This window comes from Pristis pectinata, chromosome 39 (assembly GCF_009764475.1).
Source record: "Pristis pectinata isolate sPriPec2 chromosome 39, sPriPec2.1.pri, whole genome shotgun sequence".
Classification (NCBI taxonomy): domain Eukaryota; kingdom Metazoa; phylum Chordata; class Chondrichthyes; order Rhinopristiformes; family Pristidae; genus Pristis; species Pristis pectinata.
Window position 1 is genome coordinate 3,885,164 of NC_067442.1, and position 13,157 is coordinate 3,898,320.

General features: G+C 55.4%; 1 protein-coding gene and 1 pseudogene across 2 annotated transcripts in view; both read right to left on the minus strand.

The window, feature by feature from the left end:
• Positions 1–8,180: 8,180 nt before the first annotated feature.
• Positions 8,181–13,157, minus strand: part of LOC127587242 (von Willebrand factor A domain-containing protein 7-like) — a 15,283-nt gene continuing 10,306 nt past the window's right edge. For both annotated transcript variants that reach the window (XM_052045509.1, XM_052045510.1), the window contains exon 8: positions 8,181–8,259. In XM_052045509.1, coding sequence (XP_051901469.1) covers positions 8,202–8,259 — 58 coding nt within the window. In that variant the 3' untranslated portion in view covers positions 8,181–8,201. The remainder of the gene's footprint in view (positions 8,260–13,157) is intronic.
• On the minus strand, positions 10,868–11,452 carry LOC127587267 (40S ribosomal protein S7-like; annotated as a pseudogene).

Sequence of the window (13,157 nt, forward strand, 5' to 3'; positions counted from 1 at the left end):
GGGAGTCCGAGTGGACCGGCCAGAGTGGGAGGAGAACAGAGGGGAAGCCGGACCCCAAAATAAAAAAAAATCGGAAAATTCGACGTCCGTGCCATGGGATTGTAGACAACCCAGGCAGAACATGAGGAATTACTCCTCTCGTTTCTGTTTGAGCCCCAGTCTGGCAGTGAACCACAGAACAGTACAGCACAATACAGGCCCTTCGGCCCACAATGTTGTGCCGACCTTTAAACCTCGCCTATCTAACCCCTCCCTCCCACATATCCCTCTATTTTAAATTCCTCCATGTGCTTATCTAACAATCTCTTGAACTTGACCAACGTACCTGCCTCCAGCACCGCCCCAGGCAGCGCATTCCACACCCCAACCACTCTCTGGGTAAAGAAACCTCCCTCTGATATCTCCCTTGAACTTCCCACCCATTACTTTAAAGACATGCCCTCTTGTATTGGAGCATTGGTGCCCTGGGAAAGAGGCGCTGGCTGTCCACTCTATCTATTCCTCTTAATATTTTGTACACCTCTATCATGTCTCCCCTCATCCTCCTCCTCTCCAAAGAGTAAAGCCCTAGCTCCCTTAGTCTCTCCTCATAATGCATCCTCTCTAAACCAGGCAGCATCCTGGTAAATCTCCTCTGCACCGTTTCCAACACCTCCACATCCTTCCTATAATGAGGCGACCAGAACTGGACACAGTACTCCAAGTGTGGTCTAACCAGAAAGCCAAGAACAGGGAGGGGATGGGGGTGGGGGGGTGGGGGGGGGGGGTGTGGGGGAGGAGAGCTGGTGGGATTGAGGCGACACACGCCACCAGAAGATCAATGGCGACCATTACAGACAGGCACCTCTGCAAAATGGATGCACCACATTCTGGTCTCCACCCGATGAAAGGAAACGCGATGATGCTGGAGGAACTCAGCAGGCCAGGCAGCATCCGTGGAGAAAGCTTTTCCCTCCCTATATATTCAGGCTTCCTCTTTTCCTATCTTCAGTCCGGAAGAAGGTTTCCTGACCCGAAGCGTTGACCGCCTGCTTCTCTCCACAGATGCTGCCTGGCCTGCTGAGTCCCTCCGGCGTCAAGAGTGTTTTCTCATTCCTGTAGTTCAGAAGCCGGAAGGAGATAATGATGGGAGTTTCCTGTAAGTGTGGTCTGACTAAAGTTTTATACAGCTGCAACATGACTTGCCATCTTTTTATACTCAACAGCCAGATCGCTGAGGGAAAGTGTAGATGCCTTCTTTACCACCCTGCGCTGCTTCAGGGAGCGACGGACTTGACCCCAAGGTCCCTCTGTACATCATATTAAACTTGCATTTGACCTCCTGAAGTGCAACACCTCGCGGTTGTCCGGTGGGGGTTTGCGGGGACCGTGCGCAGGGGAAGAGAGGCTCCTTGCTTTATTGCTTTCCTTGCGTAGCCGAGTACAGGAACAGGCCCTTCGGCACACAATGTTGTGGCGAACTAATTAAACTAACCCATCCTCTCTTCCCCCTGCAAGTGGTATACTTACCTTTTTCTCATGAATGTTGTGTCTCTGATGCTCTGTGCCTGTGATGCTGCTGCAGGTAAGTTTTTCATTGCACCCATGCACACACAGACCTGTGCATCCGACAGTAAACTCGACTTTTGATGGTCTATATCCCTCCATTCCCTGCACATCCGTGTGTCTGTCTAAGAGCCCCTTAACCCCCTCTATCATATCTGCTCCACCCCCACCCCTGGCAGCACATTCCAGGCACCCACCGCACTCTGTGTCAAAGAACCTGCCCCGCATATCTCCTTTGAACTTTCCCCCCTCTCGCCTTAAATGCATGCCCTCTGGTACTAGATATTTCCACCCTGGGGGAGAAAAGATCCCGGCTGTCTACTCTCTCTGTGCCTCTCATAATCTTATAAACCTCTATCAGGTCTCCCCTCGGCCTCTGCCGCTCCAGAGAAAACAACCCAAGTTGTCCAACTTCTCCTTATAGCACATGCCCTCTAATCCGGGCAGCATTCTGATGAACCTCTTCTGCGCCCTCTCCAAAGCCCCCACACCTTCCTGTAACCCCGGAGCCAAGGAATTGGGAGAAGTGGTGAGGGCTCGGCACAGTCGGGACAATTCTACCCACACACCGACAAGGGGGCGATGGACGAGGTGGGGTCTTACCTGTGAAATACCAGTAGAGAACGCCAGCGATGGCTCCCAAAATCACCAGGGTCACCAACACGGCCAACACCACCACCGACACACGGGTACGCTTGCCGGGACGTTTACTGGGCCTGGAATCGGAATCCGGGAGGAAGTTCTCCAGAACCTGAGGATCCTGCATGTTGTAGGAGAGGCTGGGACACACAGAGAGACAGAGAGAGAGGGTTAGTGTGCGTGTGTGACCTGTGTGTGTGTGTGTGTGTGTGTGTGTGTGTGTGTGTGTGTGTGTGTGTGTGTGTGAGACCTGTGTGTGTGTGTGTGTGTGTGTGTGTGTGTGTCCCACCCCCCCAGTGCGCATGAGAGTGTGTCAGAGTGCGTGTCAGTGAGAGAGACAGAGAGAGAGAGAGACACGGAGAGAGACACACACGGAGAGAGAGAGAGACACGGAGAGAGAGAGAGAGACACGGACAGGGAGAGAGAGAGACACGGAGAGAGACTTAATGCTTTGCTAACTCCCACTTCCAACAAACCAAAAGCTCTCAAACTCTGCCTGGAAGAGGGAGCGAGATCGGGGAGGCAAGACTGTCTCCATCTCTCCCCCCCCACCCACCCCATCAATGGGTCAGAAATCCCGGGACCCTCCCTCCCTAAAAGCACTGCGGGTACACTGGCACCTCAAAAACCACAGTGGCTCACTCCCTCTCCCACTCCCTCACCGCCAGACCCCGCTTCACCTTCACTCCGTCTCACCCACTCACGTTACCGGATTAACGTACTACTGGGGCGAGTCCTTTCCCTCAGGAATCACGGGCGGACAGTCCCCAGGTTCCAACAGGGTCCTCCCCCCCCACCCCGAACAGGGGGAGGGAGGGGGAGGGGAGGGGAGGGAGGGGAGGGGAGGGAGGGGAGGGGAGGGGAGGGGAGGGAGGGGGGGAGGGGAGGGGGGAGGGGAGAGGAGGGAGGGGAGAGGAGGGAGGGGAGAGGAGGGGGGGAGAGGAGAGGGAGGGAGGGAGGGAGGGGAGAGGAAGGAGGGAGGGAGGGAGGGAGGGGGAGAGGAAGGAGGGAGGGAGGGAGGGGAGGGGAGAGGAAGGAGGGAGGGAGGGAGGGAGGGGAGAGGAAGGAGGGAGGGAGGGAGGGAGGGGAGAGGAAGGAGGGAGGGAGGGAGGGAGGGAGAGGAAGGAGGGAGGGAGGGAGGGAGGAGAGGAAGGAGGGAGGGAGGGAGGGAGAGGAAGGAGGGAGGGAGGGAGGGAGAGGAAGGAGGGAGGGAGGGAGGAGAGGAAGGAGGGGGAGGGAGGGAGAGGAAGGAGGGAGGGAGGGAGGGAGAGGAAGGAGGGAGGGAGGGAGGGAGAGGAAGGAGGGAGGGAGGGAGGGAGAGGAAGGAGGGAGGGAGGGAGGGAGAGGAAGGAGGGAGGGAGGGAGGGAGAGGAAGGAGGGAGGGAGGGAGGGAGAGGAAGGAGGGAGGGAGGGAGGGAGGGAGAGGAAGGAGGGAGGGAGGGAGGGGAGAGGAAGGAGGGAGGGAGGGAGGGAGGGGAGAGGAAGGAGGGAGGGAGGGAGGGAGGGGAGAGGAGGGAGGGAAGAGGAGGGAAGGTGAGGTGAGATTGACACCGACTACAGGCCATATCTCCTCCCCGCCAACCATCCCTCACACTCTACCTGGCGCTGCCATTTCCCAATGCAGTCAGACCAGATAAACAGGAAGCCCAGTGGGAGGTGCGGGAGACGCTCCGATCCACAGGAGCAGGGTGTGTCCCAGCTCGGATCACGGCCGCCACGGAGAGGTTGTCAGTGTGGGCCCCAGGAGGAGATGGTGCATAGATCCAGCGGTTGATGGACGCAATCCCAGCAACCCCCACCCCACCCACACCCACCACCCCCGGACCTGGGGAAACACCTCCCCCTCCGACCCCTAAACCGCTACCCATCCTGTGACCCCCAACAACCCTCCCGTCTCTGTGAACGCCTCTGGCCCCCACACCCCTCCCCATCTCGACCCCGACACCCCTGCCTGTTTCCGTGACCCCCTCTGCCCCTACACCCCTCCCAATGCCTGTGACCCCCCTCCAGCCCCTACACCCCTCCCCGTGACCCCCTCCCTCCCCTACACCCCTCCCGTCTCTGTAACCCATCCCTCCCCTACACCCCTCCGTTTCTGTGAACCCCTCTGGACCCCACACCCCTCCCCATCTCTGTGACCCCCTCCCTCCCCTACACCCCTCCCTGTCTCTGTGACCCCCTCCCTCCCCTACACCCCTCCCCGTCTCTGTAACCCGTCCCCCCCTACACCCCTCCGTTTCTGTGACCCCCTCTGGACCCCACACCCCTCCCATCTCTGTGACCCCCCCTCCCCTGCACCCCTCCCTGTCTCTGTGACCCTTTCTGGCCCCTACACCCCTCCCTTTGTGACCGAGGTGCGTGTCCCTCCAGCACCACCACCCCCCCCCACCCCACAAACACTGCAGGGTAGTTTCACACTATAATTCCCATCACGGGGTGCTGTGGTACATGTCAGCACACAGAAAGATCCCACAGACAGCAACGTGATCGTGTCCAAGTCTCAACAAGGTCTCCCATTCCTTAAAAGGAGGAATTCGTTCCCACACCCCCACTAATTCCCCCCCAAATCCCACCCGTCACCCACACACACTAGGGGACAGACAGGAGCAATTCACACCAGCTGATTAACCACCGGCCCCACTAGGTGGACAGTAGGGAGGAGGAGACGTGGGAGGAAATAGGAGCACCCGGGGGGGGGGGGGTGGAGCCCTTGGGGAAGGGATGAGGGTCACAGGGAGAGCGAGCACACTCCGCTCAGACAGCGTCGGAGGTCGGGATCAAACGGGGCTCTGGAGACTGGGAGACAGAGTTGACCCCCTCAGCAAACAGAGCCCAGCAGCTGGTCTTGTGGGGTGGGGGGGGGGGGGGGTCCGGTGTCAAACGGAGACGTCCCGATATGCAAATAGTGGTCTCCATTTATCAGCAGCCATCCCAAGCCACGTCACCAGGTATCTGGTTAGTAGTTACTAGTTCACCAGTTATCCACTGGGACTGTTACTGGTTACTAGTTAATCCCCACAACCCCAAACCAGGGAAACTATCAAGGGGAGGGGAGCATCCACACCATCTGAGCGACTGTGTCAGCACAGAGCAAGCTCAGGGGAAGTTAGCCTGGGGGTCACACACACACACAGCACAGAAACAGGTCCTTCAGCCCAACTGGTCCCTGCCGACCAAGATCCCCATCCAAGCCGGTCCCATTTGCCCACATTTGGCCCATATCCCTTCCTTGTCTTGAGATGCTGCTATGGGAGCTCTACAGATGTACGGCGGAGAGCGTCCCGACTGGTTGCATCACCGCCTGGTACGGAGGCTCCAACGCGCAGGGTCGCAAGAGGCCACAGAGGGTTGTAGACTCAGCCAGCTCCATCACGGGCACAACCCTCCCCGCCACCGAGGACATCTTCAAGAGACGGTGCCTCAAGAAGGCGGCATCCATCGCTGAGGACCCTCACCACCCAGGATGTGCCCTCTTCTCGATACTACCATCGGGGAGGAGGTACAGGAGCCTGAAGACCCACACTCAATGATTCAGGAACATCCTTCTCCTGATTCAGATCCCTCAACCACTTCCTCTGGCAGCTCGTTCCACACACGGACCACCCTCTGGGTGAAGAAGTTGCCCTCAGATCCCTATTAAATCTCTCCCCCTCTCACCTTAAACCTGTGCCCTCTAGTTCTTGATTCCCCGACCCTGGGGGAAAAGACTGTGTGCATTACCCTATCGATGCCCCTCATGGTCTTATACACCTCTATAAAGTCACACCTCAGCTCCCTCACCGTCCATCTCTTCCCCACCCTCCCGCGGGAGAGCTCCCTCCCCAGACAGAGGAGAGCTCCCTCACCATCCCTCCCCCACCACCTCCCGCGGGAGGGCTTCCTCCCCCAGGCAGAGAAGAGCTCCCTCGCCGCCCGGCGCTCCGTCTCTCCCTCCCGCGGGAGGGCTCCCTCACCCTAGCAGAGGAGAGCTCCCTCACCATCCCTCCCCCACCACCTCCCGCGGGAGGGCTCCCCTCCCCCAGGCAGAGGAGAGATCCCTCGCAGGCTCCCTCCCCCAGGCAGAGGAGGGCTCCCTCTCTTTCCCTCCCCCAGGCACAGGAGAGCTCCCTCACCATCCCTCCCCCCCCCCCCGCGGGAGGGCTCCCTCCCCCAGGCAGAGGAGGGCTCCCTCTCTTTCCCTCCCCCAGGCACAGGAGAGCTCCCTCACCATCCCTCCTCCCCCCCCCAGGCAGAGGAGAGCTCCCTCGCCGCCCGGCGCTCCCTCGCCGACCGAATCCACCTCCTACGCGCCACAGGTTCCCGCAGTTTCGGAGGGAGCGCCGCCGGAGGGGAAGCCACAACGAACTCACCCCACCCACCACCTCAAAGCCCCAAGCACTTCCCCTTCCCCCCCCCCCCCCCCTTCCAACAGAACCGTCCCGGGATACGTCCTGTCCCGGGTTGCGAAACCGACCTGAAGGGCGGCGTGAAAACTCACCTGAGAGCAGTTTCGGCTCCCGAGTCGCTCTGCGCTACGAGGAAGGTTGTCCCGGATCACCTGAGCGCCTCCTCTCCCTCCCGGCTGTGCCCGCCGCACTTATCCCGGTCCAAGACCACCCCCCTGCAAGCTGCCACGGTTCAGGGGGAGCCACACATTCTCCACCGTCAGTGACTTCCAAGAGACGGCAGCTGTACAACCAGAGAGAGAGAGAGAAAAAGTTGCTTTGCACCTCTCTGCTTCCTTATCCCAACTTTGGGAACGCCCCAAGCCTCTCCTCCCAACGAATAGCGCTAGAGGAGGGACCTAACCTGTGGTACGTGAGTAAAATTCTTCTGGTGAAACTTCACAGCCTGTTCTCCTCCCCCAGTGGACGGCAGGAGTGTGATGAAACACCCCACTTGGAGTTAGCCCCGTTTACATCAACGGTGCTGAGGTCTAGAGGGTCCAGAGCTCTCAGGAGTGAACATCACTCATAGCCTGTCCTGGTCCAACTGCGTAGACAGACCGGCCAAGAAAGTTCACCTGCTTCCTCAGGAGGCTAAAGAAATTTGGCACATCCCCCGTCGACCGTCGCCGATTCTTACCCATGCGCCACAGAAAGCATCCTATCCGGATGCATCCCGGCTCGGGACGGCAACTGCTCTGCCCGGGACCGCAAGAAACCGCAGAGAGTTGTGGACATCACGGAAACCAGCCTCCCCTCTGCGGACTCTGTCTACACTTCCCGCTGCCTCGGGAAAGCAGCCGGCATAATCAGAGACCCCCACCCACCCCAGACATTCTCTCTTCTCCCCCCTCCCATCGGGCAGAAGATACAAAAGCCTGAAAGCACGTCCCACCAAGCTCAAGGACGGCTTCTACCCCGCTGTTATAAGACTATTGAATGATAAGATGGATTCTTGACCTCACGGTCGACCTCGTCGTGGCCCTTGCACCTTATTGTCTGCCTGCACTGCACTTTCTCTGTAACTGTGACACTTTATTCTGCATTCTGTATTGTTTTCCCTTGTACTACCTCAATGCACTGTGTAATGAATTGACCTGTACGATCGGTATGCAAGACAAGTTTTCACTGTACCTCGGTACAAGTGACAATAATAAACCAATTCCAATTCCAACCATTTTACCTACCACAGGAGTTCTCTACCGTCATCCTGACTGCAGTCTACGCCACACCACAGAACACAGCACAGTACAGGCCCTTCGGCCCACAATGTTGTGCCAGCATTTTATCCTGCTCTAAGATCTATCCAAACCTTCCCTCCCACATGGGCCCCCCATTTTTCTATCATTCATGAGAAGTCAAGCTAGCACTTGAGGGACTAAGTGTATTTTGGAAAGTCAAATCCAGGTAGGACTTTCCCAAGTGAACGGCAGGGCCCCGAGGAGTGCCGTAGAACAGAGGGACCTCGGAGTACAATTACACAGTTCCCTTAAAGTGGCGTCGCAGCTAGACAGGGCGGTGAAGAAGGCGTTTGGCACGCTGGCCGTCATCGGTCAGGGCACCGACTGCGGGAGTTGGGAGGTGATGTTGCAGTTATACAGGACGTCGGTGAGGCCGCACTTGGAGATTGTGTTCGGTTTTGGTCGCCCTGCTATAGGAAAGATGCCATTAAGCTGGAAAGAGCGCAGAGGGAGATTTACGAGGATGTTGCCGGGACTCGAGGGACTGAGTTATAGGGAGAGGTTGGACAGGCTGGGTGGACTTTATTCCTTGGGAACATAGGGGTGACCTTATATAAAACCATGAGGGGCATCGATAGGGTGAATGCACACAGTCTTTCCCCCCCAGGGTTGGGGAATCAAGAACTAGAGGGCACAGGTTTAAGGTGAGAGGGGGAGAGATTTAATAGGAACCTGAGGGGCAACTTCTTCACCCAGAGGGTGGTCCGTGTGTGGAACGAGCTGCCAGAGGAAGTGGGTGAGGCAGGTACAATGAGTGTTTAAAAGACACTTGGACAGGTCCACGGATGGGAAAGGTTCAGAGGGATATGGGCCAAATGACGGGCAAATGGGACTGGCTTGGATGGGAACCTTGGCTGGCAGGGACCAGTTAGGCCGAAGGGCCTGCTTCCGCACTGTGTGTTGCTGGGTTGTAATCAACAAGAACGAAGCGGTGTACCCCGACTCCTGTCACGTCGTGGTAGGAGACGTTAATCAGGCCAGCTTGAAGAAGGCGAGTGCTTGCCCACGAGAACATTCCAGATCATTCCCTACACTCGACCCCCCCCCCCCCCCCCCATCCGACCAGAAGTCCCGGAAGAACCGGCAGATCAACAATCTGCCGAGGTGTAGATCTTCTGCCATTTAGGGGACTGGCAATCCAGGGTCCTGCGAGAAGCTCGGGCTTTTCTCTTTGGCGAGGAGGAGGATGAGAGGTGACTTGACAGAGGTGTGCAAGATGATACGAGGCATAGATCGAGTGGACAGTCAGAGACTTTATCCCAGGGAGTACAGGAAGGAGATAGAGAGCTTAGTGACATGGTGTCATGACCACAACCTTTCCCTCAATGTCAGCAAAACTAAAGAGCTGGTCATTGACTTCGGGAAAGGGGGCAGTGTACATGCTCCTGTCTACGTCAATGGTGCTGAGGTCGAGAGGGTTGAGAGCTTCAAGTTCCTGGGAGTGAACATCACCAACAGCCTGTCCTGGTCAAATCACGTAGATGCCATGGTCAAGAAAGCTCATCAGCGCCTCTACTTCCTCAGGAGGCTGAAGAAATTTGGTTTGTCCCCTTTGACTCTCACCAACTTTTATCGATGCACCACAGAAAGCATCCTACTTGGATGTATCACGGCTTGGTACGGCAACTGCTCTGCCCGGGACCGCAAGAAACTGCAGAGAGTTGTGGACACAGCCCAGCGCATCACAGACACCAGCCTCCCCTCCTTGGACTCTGTCTTTACCTCTCGCTGCCTTGGTGAAGCAACCGGCATAATCAAAGACCCCACCCACCCGGGTCATTCTCTCTTCTCTCCTCTCCCATCGGGTAGAAGATACAGGAGCCTGAGGGCACGTACCACCAGACTCAATGACAGCTTCTACCCCACTGTGACAAGACTATTGAACGGTTTCCTTATACGATGAGATGGACTCTGACCTCACGATCTACTTTGTTGTGACCTTGCACCTTATTGCACTGCACTTTCTCTGTTGCTGTGACACTTTACTCTGTACTGTTATTGTTTTTACCTGTACTACATCAATGCACTCTGTACTAACCCAATGTAACTGCACTGTGTAATGAATTAATCTGTACGATCAGTTTGCAAGACAAGTTTTTCACTGTACCTCGGTACAAGTGACAATAATAAACCAATACCAATGGCTAACACGAGGGGGCATAATTTTAAGATGATTGGAGGAAGGTATAAGGGAGACGTCAGGGGTAAATTTTTTACACAGAGAGTGGTGGGTGTGTGGAACACACTGCCGGCAGAGGTTGTGGGGGCAAATACATTAGGGACATTTAAGAGACTCTTAGATAGACACATGGATGATAGAGAAATGGAGGGCTATGTGGGAGGGAAGGGTTAGATAGATCTTAGAGCAGGATAAAATGTCAGCACAACGTCGTGGGCCGAAAGGTCTATGTTCTTAAAAAGAGAGTTGATAGAAGGGAAGGAGGAGGGAGAGAGGGAGAGGGGAGAGGGGGAGGGGGGGGAGGGGGAGAGAGAGAGACAGAGGGAGAGAGGGAGACACCGTGCAGGTCAGTGGGTTAATGGGCTTCTGTAAATTGCCCCCATGTGGGTGTGAGGGGGGGGGGGAGTTGGTGGGAATGTGGGGAGAACAGGTTACAGGGATTTAAGTCGAGATGCAGTGGGAGCGACGGGTTGCTGTGTTGGGAGCCCGCGTAGATCCGATGCATGGTGCTGTGTCACTGGGTCGATTCCGCCCGTGTTAACGCCAGCTCTCCTTCCCAGATTCTCTCCCTCTCCCTCGCTTCCAGTTGGACTATCTACTGGAACGCTGCGTCGGACAGCTTTCCGGGATCATCCGAGGTAAATCTCTCCCCCTGATGTGTTGCACGTGGCACATCCGCTCTTCCACACAAGAAGGCCTCCCGCCGCCCCTTCCCACGGCGCGGCGCTCCCTCCTCACTGCCCCTCCCACAACACTCCCTCTTCACCACCCCTCCCACGGCACTCCCTCGTCGCCTCCCCTCCTGAAATTCTTGTTTTATTTAAACCATTCTGCAGAATTTACAGCTGGGACTCTGGGAATTCACATATAACCCCTTTGCCTCATAGTTTCTTGTATACAGCAGAAAATGTATCCACCTTATGTCCTACGTTGTTCTGTTGTGCCTTGTCCAAATGGACTTTGATGAGCCTTGTTCCATCCAGTTTCACACGAATTCTCTTGCCCACAATTTCACGAGGGAATACCAGGTCTTTAAGAATTGCATCATGCACTGCAGTCAACTCACGGCTTCTGGGACGCCTCTGCTTATTCTCTTTCTGCTTTTCCTGGTTGGCTTTGGTAGAATCCTCCTCTGTGCAATGAAGACAACGCGCTTACCACTAAATTTCTTTTCAAGCTCACGCACAAGTCGCACTTGGATCTTTTGAAAGGACTTCAGTCGGGGTACAGGCGCAATGATAAGGATCGCCTTTCTGACACTGCCACCTTCAATTTCCTTAGCAGCTGTAATGTTCAATTCCCTTAATTGTGTCTTCAGGTCAGAGTTCTTTTCTCACTCCAAAAGAACCTGGGAAATGCCAGACTCCCAATTCATCTGGCTTTTCGCCATTAGGCTTCACAATTTTGGCGCTGCTGCTAAACATGGCCTATCACTGAGGTAACAGCGGCCTCGCCGCCCCTCCCGCGGTGTGGCGCTCCCTCCCCACCGCCCCTCCCGCAGCGCGGCGCTCCCTCCTCGTCGCACCACATACACGGCCCACGGCGATCTGATAACAGGATCCAAAATGCTTTCAGGAAATTAAAGATGCCATCGAGAAGACGAAAGAGATAGACTCTCTGAAATCGAAAGGTCTCACACTTGGAGCAAGAGGTGTCTGTCCTGCAAAAGTGTAAGTATACGGGATATCAGCACTTCATTACAGAGGGAAGACTTGGTGACACAAGAAAGTGAGGCTAAACTCTTAGTTAGACAGCCTTTGGGTGTGTTCTTGAGGAGCTATGCCTTTTATTCTACCCGCCAGAAGCCGTTGACCATCTCCACGGCAGCTCTGTTAATGAGGACAGAAAGTCACGAGGGGGACAGAGAGGGTGAATGTGCACCAGCCTTGTTCCCGGGGCTGGGAAATCAAGAACTAGAAGGCACGGGTTTATGGTGAGAGGGGAGAGATTTAAACAGGGACCTGTGGGGCAACTTTGTTCACCCCAGAGGGCGGTCAGTACATGGATGTGGTTGAGGCTGCTGCATTTCATAGAGAGTTGGACAGTGTCACATACCAGCAACAAAAGAAACACACTGAGTCATTTACAAATGTTAAAACTATTTTATTAATAACTACTTACGATAAAAAGAAAAATAAAAGTAAAAGTCTTAGAACGTTAGAAGTAAAAATGTTAGATCTTAAACATTAACCCCAAAAACTAAACTCAAAGTGTGTGTTTGTGTGTGTGGCAAATTCCCAACCTCCAAGTCCGGGAATAGTTCTCAAAGTTCACTTCAACAAGCCGCAAGGTGAAACGTGAGCAAAGGCTTCTGCAAGACCGCCGTTGACTGGAGAGGAAACGTAGATGTGGAGAGAAATGACGAAATCCACATGTTCCGCGATGGAACCCGAACGACACCTCAATCACCGATGATCTCCACTGCTTTGTTCCGAAGTATCTGCCACCCTGAAGGCATTGGAGACGTGGCCGTCCACAGAAATACCTGTTTTCTTCTACAGGTTAACGACAAAGTGGATTCCACGGGATTATTCCAAAAATCCGTACGTGGACTGTAGTCGCAGACACAGTTATTGTTCTTCATGCATCGATGTAGGCAGGCGTCTCTCTTTCTCTCTCTCTCTCCCTCTCTCTCTCTCCCTCTCTCTTCTCTCCCTCTCTCTCTCTCTCTCCCTCTCTCTCTCTCCCCCTCTCTCTCCCCCTCTCTCCCCTCTCTCTCTCCCTCTCTCTCTCTCTCCCTCTCTCTCTCTCTCTCCCTCTCTCTCTCCCCTCTCTCTCTCGCCCCCTCTCCCCCCCCTGACTGACTGCTCCAAGAACGTCATTACATTCTTATCTTCTATTGTCGTAACCACGCCCCACACACACGCGCGCACACACACGCGCGCACACACACGCACACACACACACACTACTGCACTATGTCTTAAAGGGACATTCACGAATAGTAACTTAATCCATAACAACAGGCACATGGATAGGAAAAGTTTAGAAGGTCATGGGCCAGATAGGACTAGCTTGGATGGGGCATCTTGGACCAGTTGGACAGAAGGGCCTGGTTCTGTGCTGTACGGCGCTACTGCAATCAATGCCCCCTGGGAAGTTCGGCAAGACCACTTTAACACAGTCAAA